At 38.5% G+C, this 21,958-nt stretch overlaps 1 protein-coding gene across 1 annotated transcript in view; it reads right to left on the reverse strand.

Annotated features, from left to right (window-relative positions):
• Window positions 1–12,705: 12,705 nt before the first annotated feature.
• Window positions 12,706–21,958, reverse strand: part of LOC107667842 (leucine-rich repeat and immunoglobulin-like domain-containing nogo receptor-interacting protein 2) — a 198,638-nt gene continuing 189,385 nt past the window's right edge. Inside the window, exon 3 of the mRNA XM_016459562.1 lies at window positions 12,706–15,414. Within this exon, the coding sequence (XP_016315048.1) occupies window positions 13,555–15,402 (1,848 nt within the window). The 5' untranslated portion in view covers window positions 15,403–15,414 and the 3' untranslated portion in view covers window positions 12,706–13,554. The remainder of the gene's footprint in view (window positions 15,415–21,958) is intronic.

Here is a 21,958-nt window from a genome sequence, read left to right on the forward strand (position 1 = left end):
CAACAACTGAACCACATACTCTCCAGTGTGTACATGCTTATATGGCTACTCAGAAGACATCTCTTTATGAGATCTTCCTTCCTGTTTATTATTTCTTGAGCTAGACCAGCCAGAGGTCCCCTACAGGGCTGCCTGAGTCTCCACATTAACTGACTGCTTTGGCTTTCTTATTACTTATGTGTAACGGAAGCCAGCGAGTAAGTGCCGTGCAGGTAAAACCTCACTCCCCTGATCTCAAGAGACGCACTAGCGACTGACGTTAGGGGCTGCAGTCTTTAGCCTCCTTGTTAGTGCGTCCGCCTCCCATGCCGGAGACCCGGGTTTGAGACCCACTCGGAGCGAGAACGAGGTGTGGCGGAGAGGACCCGGGAGAGGGGTTACATATGCATAGGCCTATACTTTCCTCCTCATTTCTTCTTACCTCTGGGGCACTTGACCCTTTGGGCTGAGTCTTCATAAGTGATGCAAGGCCCCACAATTTGAACTGCATGGTGCTTAACTGCTCCCATTGCTGACCTGCAAGTGGAACACCAAGGTCGTTTTTTTTTTTATTTTCTTGCGCCAGACCCTTTCTTCCTGCCTTCAATTGTTCAATCACAGGATACATATCAGTTCTACTTGACATAGGGACATGCTATGTATTAAGCTTTAAATTGTCTTACAAAAGCTTGGTTGATTTAAAAAACATCTGGGCTTACATGCATTACATTTTGCCTTGTTCACTGGTGTTTTGACCAATATTGTTGCCAAGCCCGTAATTGAAACACATAGACACCGAATTAACAAATGCAAAACATAATTTTTGATGGCTGAATGCCTCATTGTTATGTGTGCATTCAAAAGCAATTGCATTTAATTTCATGGAAGCTTACCCAGATGCAGTGTCATAGAAAAAAACTGAATGACAAAACAACGTGCAACATTGCATTGATTTAATTAATCTATTTCATGGTTTTAAAAAACAAATATTAGTTTTTATTTGCCTTATATCAACCACTAAAATATTTTTTTTTCTTATTACTGAATAAGATTCAGTAAAAAGATTAAAGATTCTTATTACTGAATCTTTACCATAAAATATTAACGAACGACATGCAAACAGACAACATTTTGGTAATCTCATTTGTGCCCTTATGTAAAACAAATGATTTTATCTGTAAATGGATTTCGAATGTAACATTTGCAAAGACAGATTTCTATCTTTCTCTGTGTTATTAGTGTTGAATTAGCACCACCAAAATGTAGTTTCACATGACATTGTAAAACTAATGGTTTGTGCTGTGTTAATGGTACCTGTGGGATCTGCTGAGATTTGCACACATACATATTTTAGAGCTGTCAGCATCACTTTCCATCACCTGCAGGCCATGTTTACACCTGATGTTAACATCTGTCTTGGGTGATCATGACTGATCGGGTGAGACAGATTGTTGTTTACACACGTGCATAGCAAATGCGTCTTTTATGACCATTGGTAGTATTGACAAGTATAAGGTCTTTGATTTTGTGACTACTGCACTACAATACAACAGTACTATAGTGCACTACTGCACTACAGTTTGCTGCTGCATGCTGGTGAAGCGCATTTACAAAAAATGGTCCATCCTCTCTCCCACATATATAGTACTTCAATCCAAACACAAACTGATGTTTATAGAATTATGTCTGTCCACAAGTGGTGGAGATTTTTTTTGTGACTCTTTCTGCAGTTAAACCGTTAATTTAACTGATTTGTTCAAAAACACTGATTCATTCAGGAATGAACCAAGCTTATGAGTCATTAACTCGTTCAATAAAATATTCCAGTTTAGATTAATAAAGGGTGCTGCACACCACAATGGATGACACAGAGCATCCTAAAATTCAAACTTTTTTTTTTGTCCTGAAATGATATGAATGTATCATTTTAATAATATTAATATATAATGTATTGTTTTTAATAAGCAAAATTTTTTTTTCAAAAATGAACAAATTGGTGTCGATATATATACTCAAGACGCTAGACATCCAAAGTTGTCCCTGTATACGAACTCAACCAGTTCCACATGCTGGGTCTCATTTAACCCAGTTATATAAGCAGCCCCTGTCCTCCTTTTACTGGAATACTGAGTGTCAAATTTAGTTCCAGTGTTTATGAATTACTAATATGTGCCCTGCAGACTTTCTTTTTCCATCTATAGCTAGCAATGAAAATGAAATAGAAGTGAGAGATGGAAACAAATGGGAGAACAAAGAGCTGCTGATTCACCAAACTTTATTTATTCATTTATTTATTTTTACATGTCTTATTTTTTGGCTGGTTGTACTCTGCCCATACTGTGGTCCTGTTTGTCAATAGATGTTGCAGGCTTTCATTTTTTCTCATGGTCAAGTGTTTAAGTCAATAGATGTGCTAGATTGCCATGAGTTGTGTATTTATTCTCATTAAAAAAAATCTCAGCTGAAAGCATCATGCATCATATTTTGGACTCTATGAACTCTATGAATGAGTGCTTTCCTTGCCTGCTTATTAAACTGACTGAATGCACCTGGACACTGATTTAAAAAGCTTTTCCCATTTCAAGGCTCTCTCAATATGAATAAATATAACGACTTACTGACTTAAAATGAAATGTTCAATTTCTACAAACACATTTGGCAGATTGGCTTTATGGCAGATTTGTAAAGGTTATATTTTCTCTTCAAATATTTTTATCTCAGTAATAACATACAACTGAATTCTTTGTCTTTTAGCTGTCTAAACTTCTCTTTAATCATGTCTAAGATGTTTATTTCATACCCTTCTAACCCAGACTACTAAGGCATTTCTCATATATTCTTTTTGATGTTATCGGGATTGTATTCTCAGTGGCGTTGCCCTCCTCCTCAGCTATGTTACTTCACACACTGAAATATCAGTCTTCTTGTCACAGAAGCTGCCTTTGAAATTGATTTTCTTTATGTAAAGAGCAGTAAGCACTCTTCTTGCTGTAGGTCATGGAACAGGTGTGAGAATTAAAGCATGCAAATATTCAATGTCGTCAATGGTTTCAGAATAATAATTTTGGGCTGAACAGAAATGTCTCAGCACAGTACATTTGATTTACGCTGAAAAGCTGAGTCATTTTAACCGATTTGATTTTGTATTAAAGCAGCAGTTTTGCTTCAGGGTTCAGATTTTATACTGGACATCAAGGAGCAACCTAGGATTTTTTATGGCACAAACATTAACAAAAACAGTATACAACTTTGAAATTCTTATTATTATTCAAATTTACTTTAATAAGTTATTATTATTAGTAAATATTATTGGAAATATTAATGCATACATTTTGCATGAACTGCATGAACCAAAGAATATATGCAAAATTATTAATATGACATAGGCTGAATGGGAAAGAGGATATGAGAAGCTTTTTATTCTGTCTTTTAAGCCAATTTATTTAGATTTTCTAACTACACACCACCCAGACAGCAGACAGTTTCGGCCCAGATCTGGCCCACATCTGGCCCGCATGGGTTTCACATGGGCCAGATGTGGGCCGGATCTGGGCCAATACTATGTTGCTGTCTGGGCACAATTATATGGTTTGTTGCATTATATTGTTTATATTTAGCTATCTCTTTGACCATATTTTAGGTCGCAACTTAGTAGTTAATAATTTTTTTGATAAAGTTCTAAAAAAATAAAAAGTTCATAAAATAACAAAGCAGTTTTTAGCAGCATAACCCATACGTTTCATTTCAAGTACTTTGCTGTACATTTAATTCATAACAGCACTGCACTTAAGAAATTACCTTAACATCTTCTACTTACTTTATTATAGCACAAGTATTTGTCTTCTTTAAAAAGACATATGCTTCTCTATACAATACTTCACTGTCTGATAAGACACCATATTGCGTTATGCATTTGCTGTTCATTATTTGAATGAGGATTTATGTGAAGCTAAATACAATTATGCACTGGTAGCCTAACTCCTAACATAATCACTGCAGTAAACCTATGAGCCAGGGAGGTACATCCCTGCCTTTCTGCCTTGTATTAGATTAGAGCCTATTGGTTGCAGGAATGTGCAGCTACAAGCAGGGCCATTTCTAGCCAATTTGACGCCCTAGGCGAAATCCCTATTGCCCCCCCCATCAAGGAGCAACCTAGGATTTTTTATGGCACAAACATTAACAAAAACAGTATACAACTTTGAAATTCTTATTATTATTCAAATTTACTTTAATAAGTTATTATTATTAGTAAATATTATTGGAAATATTAATGCATACATTTTGCATGAACTGCATGAACCAAAGAATATATGCAAAATTATTAATATGACATAGGCTGAATGGGAAAGAGGATATGAGAAGCTTTTTATTCTGTCTTTTAAGCCAATTTATTTAGATTTTCTAACTACACACCACCCAGACAGCAGACAGTTTCGGCCCAGATCTGGCCCACATCTGGCCCGCATGGATTTCACATGGGCCAGATGTGGGCCGGATCTGGGCCAATACTATGTTGCTGTCTGGGCACAATTATATGGTTTGTTGCATTATATTGTTTATATTTAGCTATCTCTTTGACCATATTTTAGGTCGCAACTTAGTAGTTAATAATTTTTTTGATAAAGTTCTAAAAAAATAAAAAGTTCATAAAATAACAAAGCAGTTTTTAGCAGCATAACCCATACGTTTCATTTCAAGTACTTTGCTGTACATTTAATTCATAACAGCACTGCACTTAAGAAATTACCTTAACATCTTCTACTTACTTTATTATAGCACAAGTATTTGTCTTCTTTAAAAAGACATATGCTTCTCTATACAATACTTCACTGTCTGATAAGACACCATATTGCGTTATGCATTTGCTGTTCATTATTTGAATGAGGATTTATGTGAAGCTAAATACAATTATGCACTGGTAGCCTAACTCCTAACATAATCACTGCAGTAAACCTATGAGCCAGGGAGGTACATCCCTGCCTTTCTGCCTTGTATTAGATTAGAGCCTATTGGTTGCAGGAATGTGCAGCTACAAGCAGGGCCATTTCTAGCCAATTTGACGCCCTAGGCGAAATCCCTATTGCCCCCCCGGTGACCGTGCCACTCTTTATCACAACCCTGCTAAAAGTGCCAGTACGTGCGTTCATTGGCGCCCCTTCAGCTGGTGGCGCCCTAGGCGACCGCCTAGCTCGCCTATGCCTAGAAACGGCCCTGGCTACAAGTTATCAAGGCGCATCAGATTTCCCAGGCCCGCAAGTCTGCACTTAACCATTGTGACACAGTGGAAAAAGATGCTTTTACTAAAACCGGAATGAGGTTGTTGTTTGAATCTTAATGTGACTAAAGCACACTTCTCAGTGTGACAAGGGGAAAAAATCAAGCGAATTCCAGAAACTGGGATTGTGGAAATACATGCTGCTGTAAAACACATTCTCGGTTTCGCTTTTATTTAAATAACAGCAAATTTGCATGTCTGGTTGAATTGAATTGTCTTTGAAGACCTTGAAGGCTGACAGGCAGGCGTGTGTAACAAGTTGTAGAGCAATTTGTGTTGCTTGGTTTGAGTTCTCAGTGGTGCGATTACTCCTTCTGACAGGTCCAAATAAAGACAGATTGAACAAACATGTTGGAACCACATCACATGACCTGAGCAATCCAATCAGATATCAGCAGCATGACTGTGCCTGTAAAACATATATGCGTGCATGCATTCAGAACTTAACTCCTTTGGAAAGTTGTGCTGGCTTTAATAAAACCAATAAGTAGTATCTTTTCAGAATGGCCCCTTTAGCATGAAGTGCTGTAAAATTGCTTTTCAGATCTGACATTTGAGTGGCACAATTGACAAATTGCCATTTTATATTACAGCTGGACGAAAGTGTTTCACACAGATTGAAATGCAGAATTGTGGCCCTGACCAAATTGGCATGGAGTTTGATGTGTGACCGTCCTCCTTTTCTTGTCACACACATCAGCCCCTGCCGCCCTTCCTCTTTTGCCTCAGTACATCCGTTGACATCTTGCTTTTTGTTGTTTTTCCATCCACAGCCGTGAATCTCCTGTCAATATCATTCCTTTTAACACCACTCTCACAATATCTGAGCATCTAAATCAATTGTCAGATCATGTGATAAGAATGCAATCAGATCTCTCAGAATTGGGCTTAAAAAAAGACAATGCCCTTGAAGAGAACGTAATTGGAGAGGAATGTCTGGCAGTAGAATGATTGATGTGGGTATTCTGCTTTTGTTGATAACTTGCAGATTGAAGATTGGATAACAGTCACTGTTGACACTTCTCTTTCACTGAAGCGAGAGTGTCCCACTTTCCTCACACCAGAATACAGCAGGTTAGAACTTTTGCTGTAACTTTTATAAAGTTAAACATTTTTTATTATCCTAGGTTTTGTTTAGTAGAAAAACTGGCGGCAGTGTTGGGAGTCCCCTAAGTAGGTCTTCACAAAAATGGTTCCCTTTCGATACTTCAGTCGTACTGCGTCTTGCTTAAGACGCATATGGGGGAAAAAGCCTTTTTTTCTCCTGAACTGAAGCCTATTTCATTCACGCAGTGAAACCCTGGACCCCGCTACCCTCAGGGATCTGAGGAGCGCGACGGACCTGGCTCTACGTGCCACCAAGACCACCGCCCAGGCGATTGGGAGATCGATGGCCAGCCTTGTGGTGCTCGAGCGCCATTTATGGTTGATGCTGATGGAGATGAAGGACGCGGATAAGATCCCCTTCCTTGATGCTCCTGTCTCCCCCAAGAGCCTTTTTGGCCCAGCGGTCGAAGGGTTTGCTGAACGCTTCACGGAGGCACAGAAATCGTCCCAGGCTATGCGACATTTCCTGCCTAAGCGCTCCAGCTCTGCTGCTGCCTCTGCTCGCCCTAAGTCTGCGCCAACTCAGCAGCCTGCGAAGCCAGAATCTGCCGCACCCGCTGTTCAGCCCGCTAAGGTGCAGCAAATGCGGGGACGCTCTCGCTCGGCCAAACGCTACCCTCTTCCTAAGCGCCAGGGACCCCGACCCAAGATTGCGTTGGACCCGGCGCCTCAGGCATCATCCTGATCTGCGAGACAGGAAGAGGACGGGGTCAGATCTCTCTACGGCCGGACCGCCCCTCAAGCAGCCTCTCTTACACCTCTTGACACCCCGTTCACCCTGCACGAACCAATGGCCGTGCAGTTTCACTGTGTGAATGAAATAGTCTTCAGTTTAGGAGAAAAAAAGGCTTTTTCCCCATATGCGTCTTAAGCAAGACGCAGTACTCGTTCCCGTATTCGAACCGAGGTTATGCTAGTAACCGAGTACGATTTTGAGGAAACTCTAACAGGGAACCTGAGGTAAACAGGCTTCTGCCCAATTATAGGGCAAGTGACTAGACTTAATAAAACTCTCATATGGAACATTGATCTTTCCGGGCAGAGGTGAAGGACTTTCAGTCTGACTAAGAGCCAAGGACAGACATGCTCTCAAATATATAGTAAATATATCCAGAAAGATGATAAGGGATGGGAATTGGGAAGAATATAACAATTTAGGTTCCTTATTGCTAAATTAATTTGTAACAAGCAACATACCAAACAAATAAATGATTTATTTATTATTATCTTTTTTTAATATTTATGAAATGCTACTGACAGAACACTTTACACATTGCAATAAACGCCAATATCAATACAGGTTATTTAGATGTGTTTGATTCATTAAAAAGAGCCATTTATTCAGGAACCAGTCTACACTGATTGTGCTATGTCTTTGAAAAGAATCACTAGACAGAACTGGCTCTTAGGGGTCATTCAGTGTATAATTGAACTACAATGTGCGCTCTTTATGTTTTTGATTTATTAAAAAAGAAAAAAGAACCTGCCATAGTCAGTCATTCTGGAGTTAGACTACTATGGATGTGCTGCATGTTTTTGATGAACTAAAAAGAACCTGTTCATGAGAATCATTCATTCAGGAATAGGACTGTTTGTGCTTTACATGTTCGATTTTCTAAAAACAAAACAAAAACAAATACAAATGGTCATTCGTTCTGGAGTTGGACTAACATAGCTGTACTGTGTTTTTGATTAACTAGCTTATAAGTGTCATTTGTTCATTGTCTCGCGTTATTGACTATCAAACAGTAAACAATAGAAAATGTTTTCACATTTTCTAACTCTACTGCTCAAAACAATGACTCACAACCACTTTCTGCAACATTTGTTTCGTGAACTGTACACTATGTACCTGAAACACATTCTCTTTCAGCAGCTTCTGTATTCCATGAAAGTCAGATAGGAATAACATGATACTTTACCTGAAATTTACCTGATTCACGCAGAATCTGCACTACACTGTAGACTACACATTATGTGTAAACAAATCATAATTCAGTCATCGTCAGATTGTCAGTGGTGCCTCAGAGGTCTTTTGGAACACAGTTATAGACATCATAAATAAAACTCAGTCATGCAAAATGTTTTTCTGTATGACATCCTGGAAGAGTACCTCAGTCACAGCCCTACAGGGTTTCTCTAATTAAATTTGCTCTCAAATGAACAAGCTGATGTACGTGCTTTTTTGAACACAGAGCCAAATTGTTTGAAATGACAGAAGATATAAAATAGACATTTTCTGTCAGAATTAGGTATATAATCTTTTCTCAAATATGATTCATAAACATTATTTTACACTTAATTAAATGTCAAAGAAGATAAGAAAGATATGTGAGTACATTTAAATGGTACAATATTAAATAAAATCAACTTTTTGAGGCAGTGAATAAATCTAACTCAAACCATTTGATAGAGTACAGTAAATAAAAAGTTCTGTCATGAAACTCTAGATACCACAGGTCGACAGGTTCTATCTCAATCTGATATAATCACATCATTATTCACATGGTGCAGCCGACTGGTTCTAGTTGCATCAACAGCCAATGAGCTTGCTGCTCAACATTCAAATACTTGGCCAGTGCTTGCTGTAGCAGTTTCAGCATGCGTCAGAAACCCTCCACCTTCCCCAGCTCCACCTGTATAGTTCTTCTATGGGGTAATTTAATGTATGCTATATATGCGAGGTTATTTCATATATGTTATATGTGCAGCAGCATGTCTGTGGATGTATTGGCAGTATAGCAAGTCTCAGTACTTGCTCTGTTGCAGATCTATTCCACCAAGACCGAACACATTAACATTTCCATGCATACTTTCATGCCAAACTTTCAGAGAGAAGTCATGACAGAACGTGTACTTAACAATCTGATGTGATGGTACTTAATATAACAAATGCTGTTTAATTGACACCCCCATCTTTAGAACAGAAAAAGGAACTCACAGAACTGTAGCAACAAAGACGGAAACATAATTCATGTATTTAAAAATTGTATTTCCATCTCTGTTGCAACAGTTTTGGAAGTGTCTAAAATGACTGTACCCATATGTAAAAGTCATTGGTGTTTGGTGATGAGTTTTTGGCTCAAGGTCTGCATTTAAAGTCACACCAGAGGTGTTCAGCTGGCATTAGGACTTGGCTTTCTGCAGACCAGTCAAGTTCTTCCACACTGACTGAATCAATCATTTCTTTTTGAACCTTGCCTTATACACAGAGACACTGTCATGCTAGAATAGAAAAGGGTTCTGTCCAAACAGTTGCTATAAAATTAGAAGCATACAATTCCCTAGAATACAGGTGCATCTCAATAAATTAGAATGTTGTGGAAAAGTTCATTTCAGTAATTCAACTCAAATTGTGAAACTCGTGTATTAAATAAATTCAATGCACACAGACTGAAGTAGTTTAAGTCTTTGGTTCTTTTAATTGTGATGATTTTGGCTCACATTTAACAAAAACCCACCAATTCACTATCTCAACAAATTAGAATATGGTGACATGCCAATCAGCTAATCAACTCAAAACACCTGCAAAGGTTTCCTGAGCCTTCAAAATGGTTTCTCAGTTTGGTTCACTAGGCTACACAATCATGGGGAAGACTGCTGATCTGACAGTTGTCCAGAAGACAATCATTGACACCCTTCACAAGGAGCATGGAAATTACTAAAGTAGTCAAACCTGTTAATTAGAAGGGGGCCAATACTTTTGGCACTATAATGTATATAGATATTGCATATAGTGGACTTTAAAGGCATATGTCAAAAAGCCATGTATATGGCTGAAAGTATGTTGTCTAACTAACAAAACACAATAACAGTAACAATCAACAACAATTTTTGAGCCCAAACAGATCATTTTGAGTAGAGAATGAACTCCAGACTACATCAAAACAGTGTAAATAAACCTGGCAAACAATGAAACCATGCAAACGTATAAATTATTCATGCCCTGGTCCTGGGATTCCCGGAGAATACAGTACTCCATGTGATGCCAGACATCATAACTAGTTTACCACAACAGTGTCCACTGCTCTTTGAACTGTAAATAGCTTCATGGATTATAAAAAGGGAGAATTTGCTTCATGTTTGGTTGATGTGTAACTTGTGAACAGTTTAGTACATCAAAAAGCTTTCAAAATCTTTTGACAAGTCTAGCCTTAAGATGGTCTGTACAAAATTTGGTGAAGACCAGATGAAAGCTCTGGTTAAATGTGGTTAAAATCGGATGCCCATTTTCCACAAGTTGATATGAATCTTTAGGGTCTTAATGAAAAGTTTGTAACATAGTTTGGTTAAAATTCTTCGATGGTAGTGTAAAACAACACCGTTTTTACCCTGTAAAAAAACAGCTCTGTCTACAGCAAGCCGTTTTATTGCATGTTCCTTTAAATGCAAATGAGCTCTGCTGACCCTCTTCCATGCCGCTCTCTGAGAGACTGTTTACTTTAGCCGCATTCAACGTGAAACTTGCTAATTAGCACATTATTAGGAAAGGCGATTTGCAAAGATTCATTAAAAAACCTGGCTGGAAGCTGGATCACAAATGATTCGCGCGAGCATAGACGCATTTAGGTAGATTGGGGGTACATTCCCTTCAAAAACAAACGTAATCCACTGTGTCTTTAGCGGCTCAGATGTCGGGAGTAAATGACGACTGCTATGTTCATTATTACATCCAACAACAGAACACCTCAATCGCTTAGGAGTCATTCTTGTCTACATCTGCTCTGGCGGTGAAACAATGGTGGACTGATGACAGCTCACTCAGGGCGGATCTAAGGTAAAACAACTTGTAAAAGTGCATGTCGCATCCGATGACCCCTTTAAAAAATATGCATTCTCAAGGTTCAAAATGTCTGAAAATCTAGACTGGAAGTCAAAGTCACTTTGATGGTGCAAGACAGTTTGAGGGAACAACCTGCAAACTGGCATCAAGAATACTGAGAAAATAAGTATACTGACATTATTACAAAAGATCAGACATACTCTGACAGCAAGCACAAAGAATAAAATAGACAGAACGCTTTGCCATGTCGAACATAAGACCATAATATTTAACACATCAAATTTAAAGTTTGAGTTAGACATGTAGTTTGAGAAAGGAATTTGTAGGGACTTATTAGGTCACAGATGATTAATTTAGGGACGTCTATGTGTGCTGTTGTGAGCGTGTTTTTTTGTGAAGTAGTTTTTCTAATCCCCTTGAGTTGAAAATGTCAGCATCTGACCCATTAACCGTAGTCAACCTAATTTTAGTTTTTCTCAGGCAATAGCATGAGTGTCCTTCTTTCTGTCCAGAGGGACAGCAATAACACAGACCAAAAGGAGTGAAAAGGGCCAATGAAACAGTTTTTGCATATGGTCCTTTGGGTTTGACTGAGATTAGAAAAATTAGAATATTCCTAATGTTGGCCAGTAACCCCATAGTGTCTTTGGGGAAATCAATAGTTACAAAACAGACCAGGGTCTCAAATTAGGTCTCCCTTGGCAGTAGTGGGAATTCTGCTTTGATGGGTGGCTTTATGGTTAGTGCCTTATAGACCTGGTTTTAAGACACCGAGACACCACTTGTTCAGGTAACTTCATATGTTTGTGTTCTGACTTTCTTTAGAGAAAGACTATGGGGAAAAAAAGAGGACAAAAGTTCTAACTAACATTTAAGAAGCAATAAAAACATCTCCCCCTTGTCAATTTGTATAATAAGTGCTATCGTCCACTGTGATTTTCACGCCTAGTGTGTTTCTCAACACATTGTTCATCGGCATGATGGATGTGGCATGATGGATGTATCTTGCCTACTCATTTCCCTCATGTCACAGGGTTAACAGCTTTTCTAGAGATATTTCTCTAGATAACATGTGCTTCCTGCTGTGGAGACAATGGATGCAAAGTATCTTAGTTCAGCAGCATTCGGTTTCATCTTATCCTCACATACATTTTCTCTGATTCATCCAGTTTCTTTAGTTCAACCTCAGATTGCCTAACAATGTTTGGACAGCAGAGTTATATGTAAACCACTTAAATTATATGTAATTAAATTGTCTTTCAAAGTGTATAAAATATACCATATCCAAAGAAACACTGTACTTAGCAGTGTGAAATGATATCAATTTAAATATAATATATATGCAATTAGATAAATCTAAATACAACATCAGAATACAAATCAATATTCTTTATTCCACATACATGTATTTTTTTCTTTTACTTTGAACTGTTTACAATCTAAATGATTCAACAACAAAATGAGAAACTACCACAACAAAGTCAGAATTTCTTACTAGGGAAGGAAAGAAAAAGAAAAATAATTATAAAAAAAATGAATAATGGTATATCGACTGGAAATGGAGACATTTTGTATTTTGTACCAGATGAGGGATTAGAGTCACAGAAATGGACAAGAACACAACTAAAAATGGTGTGTATACTTGCAGCAAAATCATAGGGGAAAATCATGAATTTAAACCATTTGAAAATCTTCACCTTGTATTATTGAGTTTGAACGTAAAGGCCTTTGCTAATAAATAATCTCTCTTCTTTTTTTTCCAGATTATAAACAAATATAATATTCTTCATATCAGGAGAATAACTTGGGGTAGACAAACAGCACACATGTTCCCCGGAGTAACATTTCACACCCGCTAAAGCCCTTTGTCCTCCATCCTCAAACAGTTTGAGTAGCGAGACGATGGCTTGGTCACACAGTATTTCCTTCGAATCAAGGCCTGTTCAAATTTTGGCGGTCATTGCATTTCGTGAACAATGCAACAAAAGAAAGTGTTTATACATGTTAACATACACATACATAACTGAGCATTACGTACATATATGCAGGATAATGAGGGAGAGAACAGATTCCCGATCATCTGTTGGTCGCAGTGAGAAAGCATGTGCGAGCCTCGGCAAATAAGAGTAATACTTGAATTTTACAAATCGGTTCTGTACACAATTTGTGTTTGAGTGTTGGTGAACATCCCCTCTTACCAAGAGGGTTTCATACAAATTGAAAGTGGTTCATTATTGACACATATTATTCCCCTTGCGCATCCAGTGAAGTCCAAGCTTAACCAAAACCTGGACTGAACCTTAGGGACTGTTGAGTTTCCTGGCATTGGTTTGAAGGAGTCCTGTTCCAGGTAGCATTTGTGAAACAAAGATCAGGGTAAATTCCCACTGGTATTACTTTCAATGTCTTAAATCATTTTCATGTTAAAGCGACGTGGCCCAGCACCCTGGTCCGCCTCCTCAGCAGAGGTCCCATTGGACTTTGAGCGTGGCACGTACTCAATATCAATGTTGTTTTTATGTTTGCCTTTTCCTCTACTCCATACAAACAGGAGCAGGAAGCAGAAGAGAACCACTCCTAGGAATGTGAAACAGCCCATGGCTGTAGAAACTAAGATAGTCTTTAGGTCCAGGCCAAAGGTCACATTGGGGAGGTTGGTACCATTGGCAGTGGCATTGCTTGTATCCGTGTAATGCTGGGTCCTGTTGGCATACAGCGAGCCCAGACTTTTCACTGCCAGTGATACCATAAGAGTGTCATTGCCTGCCGTGTTAGAGGCCACACACATATACACACCGTCATCCTGAACCTCCGCCGCCTTGATATCCAATGAGCCGTTGTTGTGGACTATCACCCTGCCATGGCTCCTGTTGGTCAGGTGCCTCCGACGTGGGGTGACCCAGGAAATAGTGGGCCGTGGGGTCCCCTCTGCGCTGCAGTGTAAACGGGCTGACTGTCCCTCCTCCACGGACACCATCTGAGTCCGGTTTTCTCGGATCTTCGGCTTGGTGCAGGTCACGTAGTAGGATAGCAAGGTCTCTTTGAACTCCTTGAAGGGGCGTCCGTGAATTCCTTCCGGAGTGCTGCACTCGGGCTGGGTGTCTCCAAAAGAAATGGAATGGCGTCTTTGCAGCAACCACATGAGTCGGCAATCGCACACCAGAGGATTGTTGTTGATCAACAGCACCTCTAGGGCCTCAGGAGCATGGAATACACCCCTCTCCAGGGTATCAAGGTGGTTGTGGGAGACATTTAGCGAATGGAGCCAGCGGATGCCCTGGAAAGCGTAGGGTTCGATGGACACCAGTTGAGACCCAGCCAACCTCAGCTCACGCAATCGCACCAGGTCCTGAAGCAGGCCACCCTCCACCGTCCGGATACGACTGTAGGAGAGGTTAAGGTGTGTGAGGTAAGGCAGGTGGCGAAGAGCCTGGTAAGGGAAAGTGGACAGGTTGGTGTTGGTAATAGAAAGCGTGGTGAGGTTGAGGCCATGCAGAGAATTAGCAGGGACCAAATCTAATGATGGCCAGTTGTCAATCTCTAGGTGACAGAGGTGGAAGAGCTTCTTGAAGGAGTAGGGGTGTAGAGAGCTGATACTGAGGTAGCGCATATGTAGGCTCACCAGGTTGTGCAGGTGGGACAGGGCATCTGTGGGCACCACCGTCAAGTTACAGCGCTCCAGCATCAGGCTCTCCAGTGACAGTAGTCCACTAAAGGCCCGATGGGAGATGTAAACCAGCTCATTGTCTCCAACTTCTAATGACCTGAGGATGCGCAGGTCCTGGAACATATAGTCCACCAGAATGACAACTTTGTTGTCACTGATATCCAGGTTCGTCAGGTTGGAGAGGCCGGAGAAGACGCCTAGAGAGAGGAGCTTGATACGGTTGCTCTTTAAGCTCAGTGTGTGGAGGCTGTAAAGCGAGTTGAAGGCTCCAGGCTCAACGTAGGCAATGATGTTCCCACTCAGGTCCAGTTCTTCTATGTGTGGATAGACAGCAAAGTCATCAGGGTTGACGGCCGGAATGCGATTCTTGCTGAGATCAAGGATTCGTGTCTCAGTTGGGACTCCATCAGGGATAGCGTTGTAGCGCTTACGGTGGCAGATGACAGAGCGGCTCTGGGCGGAGCACTCGCAGCGAGCGGGGCAGGCCAGAGTGGAGCCCACAAACACGGCCACCAGGGCCAGCCCCAGCAAAGGCTGCCAGCAAGACACGGCTGTGTGCAGCATGACTCGACTCAAACAGTCCACCATACTGTCATGGCTCTGAAAGAAACAGAAAAACAAAAATTTAGTATATGAACTAACATTGCATAGAAGCCATAAGTAATATACAGGTAGCATCTTTAGCAAAATAATAATAATAAAAAAAAAACTTAATCCCACTTATCAATACTGGTTAGTGTCTTGTAACATTATATGCACAACATGGATTAATCTAAAACGGCAGGAGACACCACTCAATGGACTTGATATGAATTTGTTTGTATTGCACATAAAAAACTAGCTGATCAGTGTAGCCATGCACATACAAATGAACACTGCCTCAGTTCTTGCTTGTGGGTTTGTATGTGCATGGATTGATTCTTTATTGTTTGCACATGAATTCACAGCCCTACGGGTGTCCTGCTGTTTTTCTTTCTCAGTCAGTTCAGTACTTTTGAAGATTTGGACTTTCTCGCCATTACATTTCTGTGTGGTTTTGCAGTTTTCCTAAAGCTGCTTTTTAAATCGAAATCTTTTTCACAAAATCTATGCTCATTAATTGTAGTACCTAGCATTATACCCATTTAAAAGAGATGTTCAAAGTAATTGTTAAAGACATATTAATTAAATGCTAATTTAATTATAAACATTCATAGAGTATTACTTAGAGAACAAAGACCATAATTTACACAATTAACTTAATTAATTTAAATAATATGGTCTTAGTTTCAAAGTGGACAGCAGCATAAATTATTTTGGTGTTTGAAAGCTTTTGTTCATTATGTCTACAGAAAAACCATTTGCTTATCGGATTCAGCCTCGAACATATAAAAAGTTTGGCTTTATTTTTTCTAATCTCCCTTAGAACTTTCAAAGAATATACATCTACATTAATCATTTGAACAGCACAAACATATATACAGACACAAGACAAACCAGGATTATAGTGATTTCCAAACTGCACTCTGGTGCATCATAAATATAAATAGTTGGAGGGCACAATCCACTGGTGCAGACATTACAGACGCAATTATGTAGATTATTACAAAGGCGGAAAAGATGAGTAAATGAGGCCTCAGAGGTTAATAAAACACATTTACTGCTTTTTTAGACATTCACCTTAATACGACCTCTGCGCAAGACTCAAAACAAATCATAGAATCATATCATTTTTGTCCTGACATCAACACTAATCCAAATTCAAAATCTGTTTATGTGTGTGAGCCCACCTCTAAAAGAGACGCTGACTGCATTTGAGGCCAAACACAACAGCCAGGTGACAATAAAATGTGCAACTTCTTGTTTTTGAACTTCCTGTACTGTTTCTTTTAAACTTGTTACCTTTATGTTGGACTCTTTCTGTTGTCACTCTTACCTGTTGCTAACGTTTGTCAGATATTATTCTCAGACCTTCATAAAGGCCTTGACTTTAAAGTCAACATGAAAATCAAAATCAACCTTTTACTTTCTGTGGAACTTGGTGGTCTTCATACTCTTCAAAATATAATAACTTGTGTTACGGCTCATGAAACAACTTCCTAGAATTCTTTGAAACAACCTTACTTCTTGGCTGACATCTTGTACTTTTTAAACCCCTCCTCTTAATCTACCAGGCTCTATTGTGGTGACAACCACCTGATGGACAAAATCAAGCCCCACCCTCAAATATTTCTCATTGAATATCCTGTTTAAACTGGAAATATATGTCAAAAATGGGATTTTAAAATTAGTAATTTAAATTAGTAAAATGTGATGCAAACAACATTTCCTGTTGACTTTAGAAGCCCTGGCAGCGTGATTACTCTTCTCTCTTGTTTGAGAATTATTTATTTATTTTTGGCTCAGCATACTCAGCATCGTGTGAAAAATCTCACTGCAGTCAAGTCACAGTGGTGTCTGCCTGTGTGCATCAGCAAAAACAAGCACTCTCACATGATGCATGTGGAGACACTTTCATAAACGTCCTGCAGTGTGACTAAGTGTGCATGTGTTTGTTTGATTGTTTATGTAAATATGCAGTTTCACAGTCACATTTGAACCTGAGATGGCTGTTTGTAAGTTGACGCATTATAGTGTTGAAGTCATAGCAACATTTGCACTTGCACTGCATCTGGTATGAACTTACTTTTAATTGTGGGATGTGCATGTCAATGTTTGACCTCTAGAGGGCAGGTTTGCATAATAGGGCAATTCAGAAACCCAAAGGAGGACATAAGTAATAACAGATTCAATCAAAGGAGTGCTATTTATTATAAGTGTGTTCATTTGTAAATGTAGACAATATTTAAATTAACTATAATGTAATTTGAACATTTTATGAGAGCTAGATTAAAAATGAACAATTTTCCTGGTTATCTGTAACCTGTGCACTGTAAATTCTACATAAGAAATTACAATACAATAAATTAAGTCAATATATCATCTAAATTAACATTAAAAAAACAAACCGTTGCAGTCTTCAGTGAACAGTACAAATGAATGTGTCAGGAATGCATAATGTCCTCTGACGGACTCTCCCACTCCCCCCTCCCAAATACACACACACAGTCACTTTAAATCAGTCTAAATAAGCTCTTTTTGCACTACAAATCATTATATCTGCACTGTTGTTTACTTCACTGGTTTGCACTCTATCTGCCATGTGCCGTGTGCTGCTTTATATATATTTTTTTATATATTTTTTTACATTTTACCTTATTTGTATATTTGTATAGTTGTATTTTATACTTAATCTGTATATCTGTATTTATGTTCTACTGTTAGTGTTATCTGTATGCACCAAGGGTCTGAGAGTAACGCAATTTCAATTCTCTGTGTGTATGTGCTGTACATGTGGAAGAATTGACAATAAAGCAGACTTGAACTTGAACTTGAATAATGAACTAGAGTTTAATGACGTAAACATCATTTTTTGATTGTTCCTACGCATTTGGCAAAGATAAAAAACAATGTGATGTTCAAGTAGAAAATGCAAAAATGAGTATCTGCAAAGCTCAACAACGAGTAGTGTGTAAGTGTCTGGGTGTGTGCTGGTGAAGCAGACAGATTGTGAAACAGGTTGTGAAAAGTGCACAGACACAGCAGCTCATCTGGTGTGTCATGGGCCTCACTACATTTAAAAAGAGAAAAAGAGGTGCAGAAACCCCGCAGGCACAAAACACAGCTTGGTTGAGTTTTAAAACATGTATATGATCTCTTTATATGACGTGAAATGCCACGCATCCGCAGAAAGCAAATCACATTTGTAGCAAATGTATGTGGTCTCCTCTTGCACGTAACAGATTAATTGGGTGCGGGTGGTGGTGGTGACAGAAGAAGTATACTAAATAGGTCTACTAAGTAGGTCTAAATATTGACAGTATTTTACCTCTACCCAGAGAATGACCAGTGAAACAGAGCAAAAACAGAAAAAAGAAGGAAAAAAAATTACACAACTGTTCCTCGTTTAGACAGAGGGTCTGTTTTACCTGACCAAAATATATGCTAATCAGACCAAAAAATGAATTTGGTGTCCTGTTTATTTCTGGCTTTATTAGCGTTGCCAATTATGCCCTGAAACGAAACAGAATAGGAATAAATGAGACTTAGTATGATAAGACGAGAACACATTCCCCCCTTCATATAGCAGGCCTATGTTTAGATTCCCACAATGAGCAATTTGAAGCATTAAGCTTGTTGACACGCGTCTCCAAGAGAGCAGGTGCTCACAGTGAAGAAACACAAACATGACATCACCGTGTTTGTATCAGGAGTCTTATTAGATTACAAAATTAGTCTTTCATTCACTAACATGCACATACACACAGAAACGGACAGACTAGTGTATACAAACACATATTTACACATCCAAAGACACTTCACTACTTCATATTTAATCAACAACTTGTACCTAGCTTAAGCTTTCACTGATCTTATTGGCTATTTCCCCCAAGCTGAATTTAGATGCGTCTTTGTTAGCTATTCAATACATATATATGGGACCAATTGGTCTTTTGTCAAATCCATACAACACATTTGTTCATGACTCATGCCTCATGATATTAACACATTTTCAAATCTCAGGTGGTTTGGATAGGCTAATTGCAGCATTCCACACAATGGTTTGGATCTTATTTTGTAACGCTATAAATATAATGCTATTTAAATGAATAAGTAGGATTGGGTGTGAATTAATCCATTGGGTTTAGATTGGACTCTGAAAAGTTCACAGTATCTCTGCTTAAAAAACAAAACTAAGCTGGTCTTAGCTAGCTTAAAATTATCTCCCAGCCTGTCTAAGCTGGTCTTCAGCTGGTCTACCTGTTCTCCCAGACTGAAAAGTGCTCAAAACCACTCTAAAACAAGCCAACAGACCACCAAGATAGGAGTCAAGCAAACCAATTTGAACAAACTAGTTTAAGGTGTTTCCTTCAACAAGTACATGACAGGTGTTTATAGAGAGGTTGAAAAATAAAAAGTATTGGTGACATCAGCTGAAACTGAAAGTCGTTATGATGAAATTTTACGAAGACAAACATTTTCTTTTGGCTTTGGAAAAAAAGTGCAACAATTAATCTCTCATAAGCTCTCGCTCACAATTGCTTCATAATAACATGTAAAAAGAAAATAAATAGGGCCAATTTTGATATCATGATTTTAAAGCTTGACATAATCAGTGCATAGTAAACTAAATGTAGTCTATAAAATATCTAACTTGACCTTTTCATAAATGACACGTTCTCTTCAATAAGTGATGATGTATTTTGCTTGCCATTCAATCTGCAAATTCATTTCATTTACTCTTCTATGTGCTGACATGTGAATGCATGCCTGTTACAGAGATAGGGAGAGAAAGATAGCATTTAAACACCTGGGACATGCATTTTGTCCCGACCGGGCTGTGATCGGCTTAAAGTGTGTGAATGGTCCTCCCTGGCTCTGTCAACCAGACTAGAACCAAGTCTAATACCCTTACATGGGCTCTCCAGCATTTTCCGGTCTTTTGCCCTGGCAGTTTTAGGCTTTAGATAACAAACTGGACTCCTGTGCAATCAAGCAACAAATGTCATTTTAAGCCAGGATGTGCTCTCTCTCCACTCACAGACTATCTTGGTCCTTTTGATGTGGACCACCTAATATGATGGCCACCCTGCAAGAGCCCTGTGGATATATTTTGTTTACTTCACCAAGAAAAGGTTAGTTACATTATATATTCAAATGGCCTGCGAGTGAACATGGTAAAGTTCTTGAAAAATTACACAGAATTAAATATAATCATGCGGAAATAATGAGGTTACAGCGTGTTTGCATGCATGGTCACTCCCATATTATTTAAACATAAATATAAAATATCAATATACATTATATATTGCATAATGCTTTTTACACAGTGGTTTGCTAAGACTTCACTTAAGGAAACTGTAAGTTCTAGGCCAGAGCTTGAGATACTTTTCAGTTGTTTTTTTCCACTCCCATTAACGCATATACACAACACACCTACCTCAGCTGGACATGAAGCTTTAGAGAAACAACCACCTCACACAAACAGATGTGTTAGAAGTACAGCCTAAAATAGCATGTGTTTTTTTTCCTTTTCACGCTTTTAGTGTTTTTTTTAGAAGACAACAAGTTAAAACAAAGGCAGTGAGATTTCCATCCTGGTGAGCATATCTTGTTTGCTATATGCTTACTCTAATAATACAAACACATATGGATTTCACAAATGATGTTTTGTTGTTCTAGGTTAAAATATTCCAGTAAATATAATCAGCATTGGCATGGACATCTTCGTTTACCAGCTCTGTCCCAGCAGTAAGCTCAGTGTTCACATCAATATAATTGTTAACGTTATTAAATCATTGCTTTATTGTAATGAGTCTCATATCTTCTAACGATGCTACCCTGAAGGAAAGATGTAATTAACTTAGAGGTTAAAACAGAGGAAAGGTGAACATCTAGCCCTTAACGTTTTAGTGGGCTTGATATCATCACAGACACTGGTAACGAGGAGCCAAAGAAGAATTCTTCAAAAGTTTCTTGCAGCTCATCTGTAAGGAGAACCCCAGTGGCCCCTTGACCAAAATAAATCCATTTCTCCTACTATTGATTCAGATTTACAAAGTGAGTTTCCACACATAATCCAATCACAAGCACCTCTGCACATAAACTGAAAATACCAATACCAGATGGACTAATGCAGAAATGACAAGTTCATTGATTCCTAAATACACAACCATTTAATCCAGTTTGACTGACAGGCCATGGGGAATGCCTTTTAATCCAAGATATCCTCAGCAAAACAATCAATTTTACTGGAATTCCTTTTACTAACAGATGGAGGTTTTGATAGGTAGCGAAATGCTTTTGTAAACACAAATATTTGTTTTCTAATATCTGTATTACTGACTCTTTACTTTTTAAAACACAAAATAATCAATATTTTAAATAAATAAATGAATACATAAATAAAATACCAAGCCCAAAATTTAGAACAGTATTGTATACTACTAATACTAATAAAAATAAAATTATAATGAAAAGCATGTCAGTATAAGCACAATAAAAACTGTAGTATTTATTTTATATTTCTATTATATTATATATTTTTTATATAGTAATTTTAAAT

This window comes from Sinocyclocheilus anshuiensis, unplaced genomic scaffold (assembly GCF_001515605.1).
Source record: "Sinocyclocheilus anshuiensis isolate Anshui unplaced genomic scaffold, SAMN03320099.WGS_v1.1 scaffold2185, whole genome shotgun sequence".
In the NCBI taxonomy this organism is placed as follows: Eukaryota; Metazoa; Chordata; class Actinopteri; order Cypriniformes; family Cyprinidae; genus Sinocyclocheilus; species Sinocyclocheilus anshuiensis.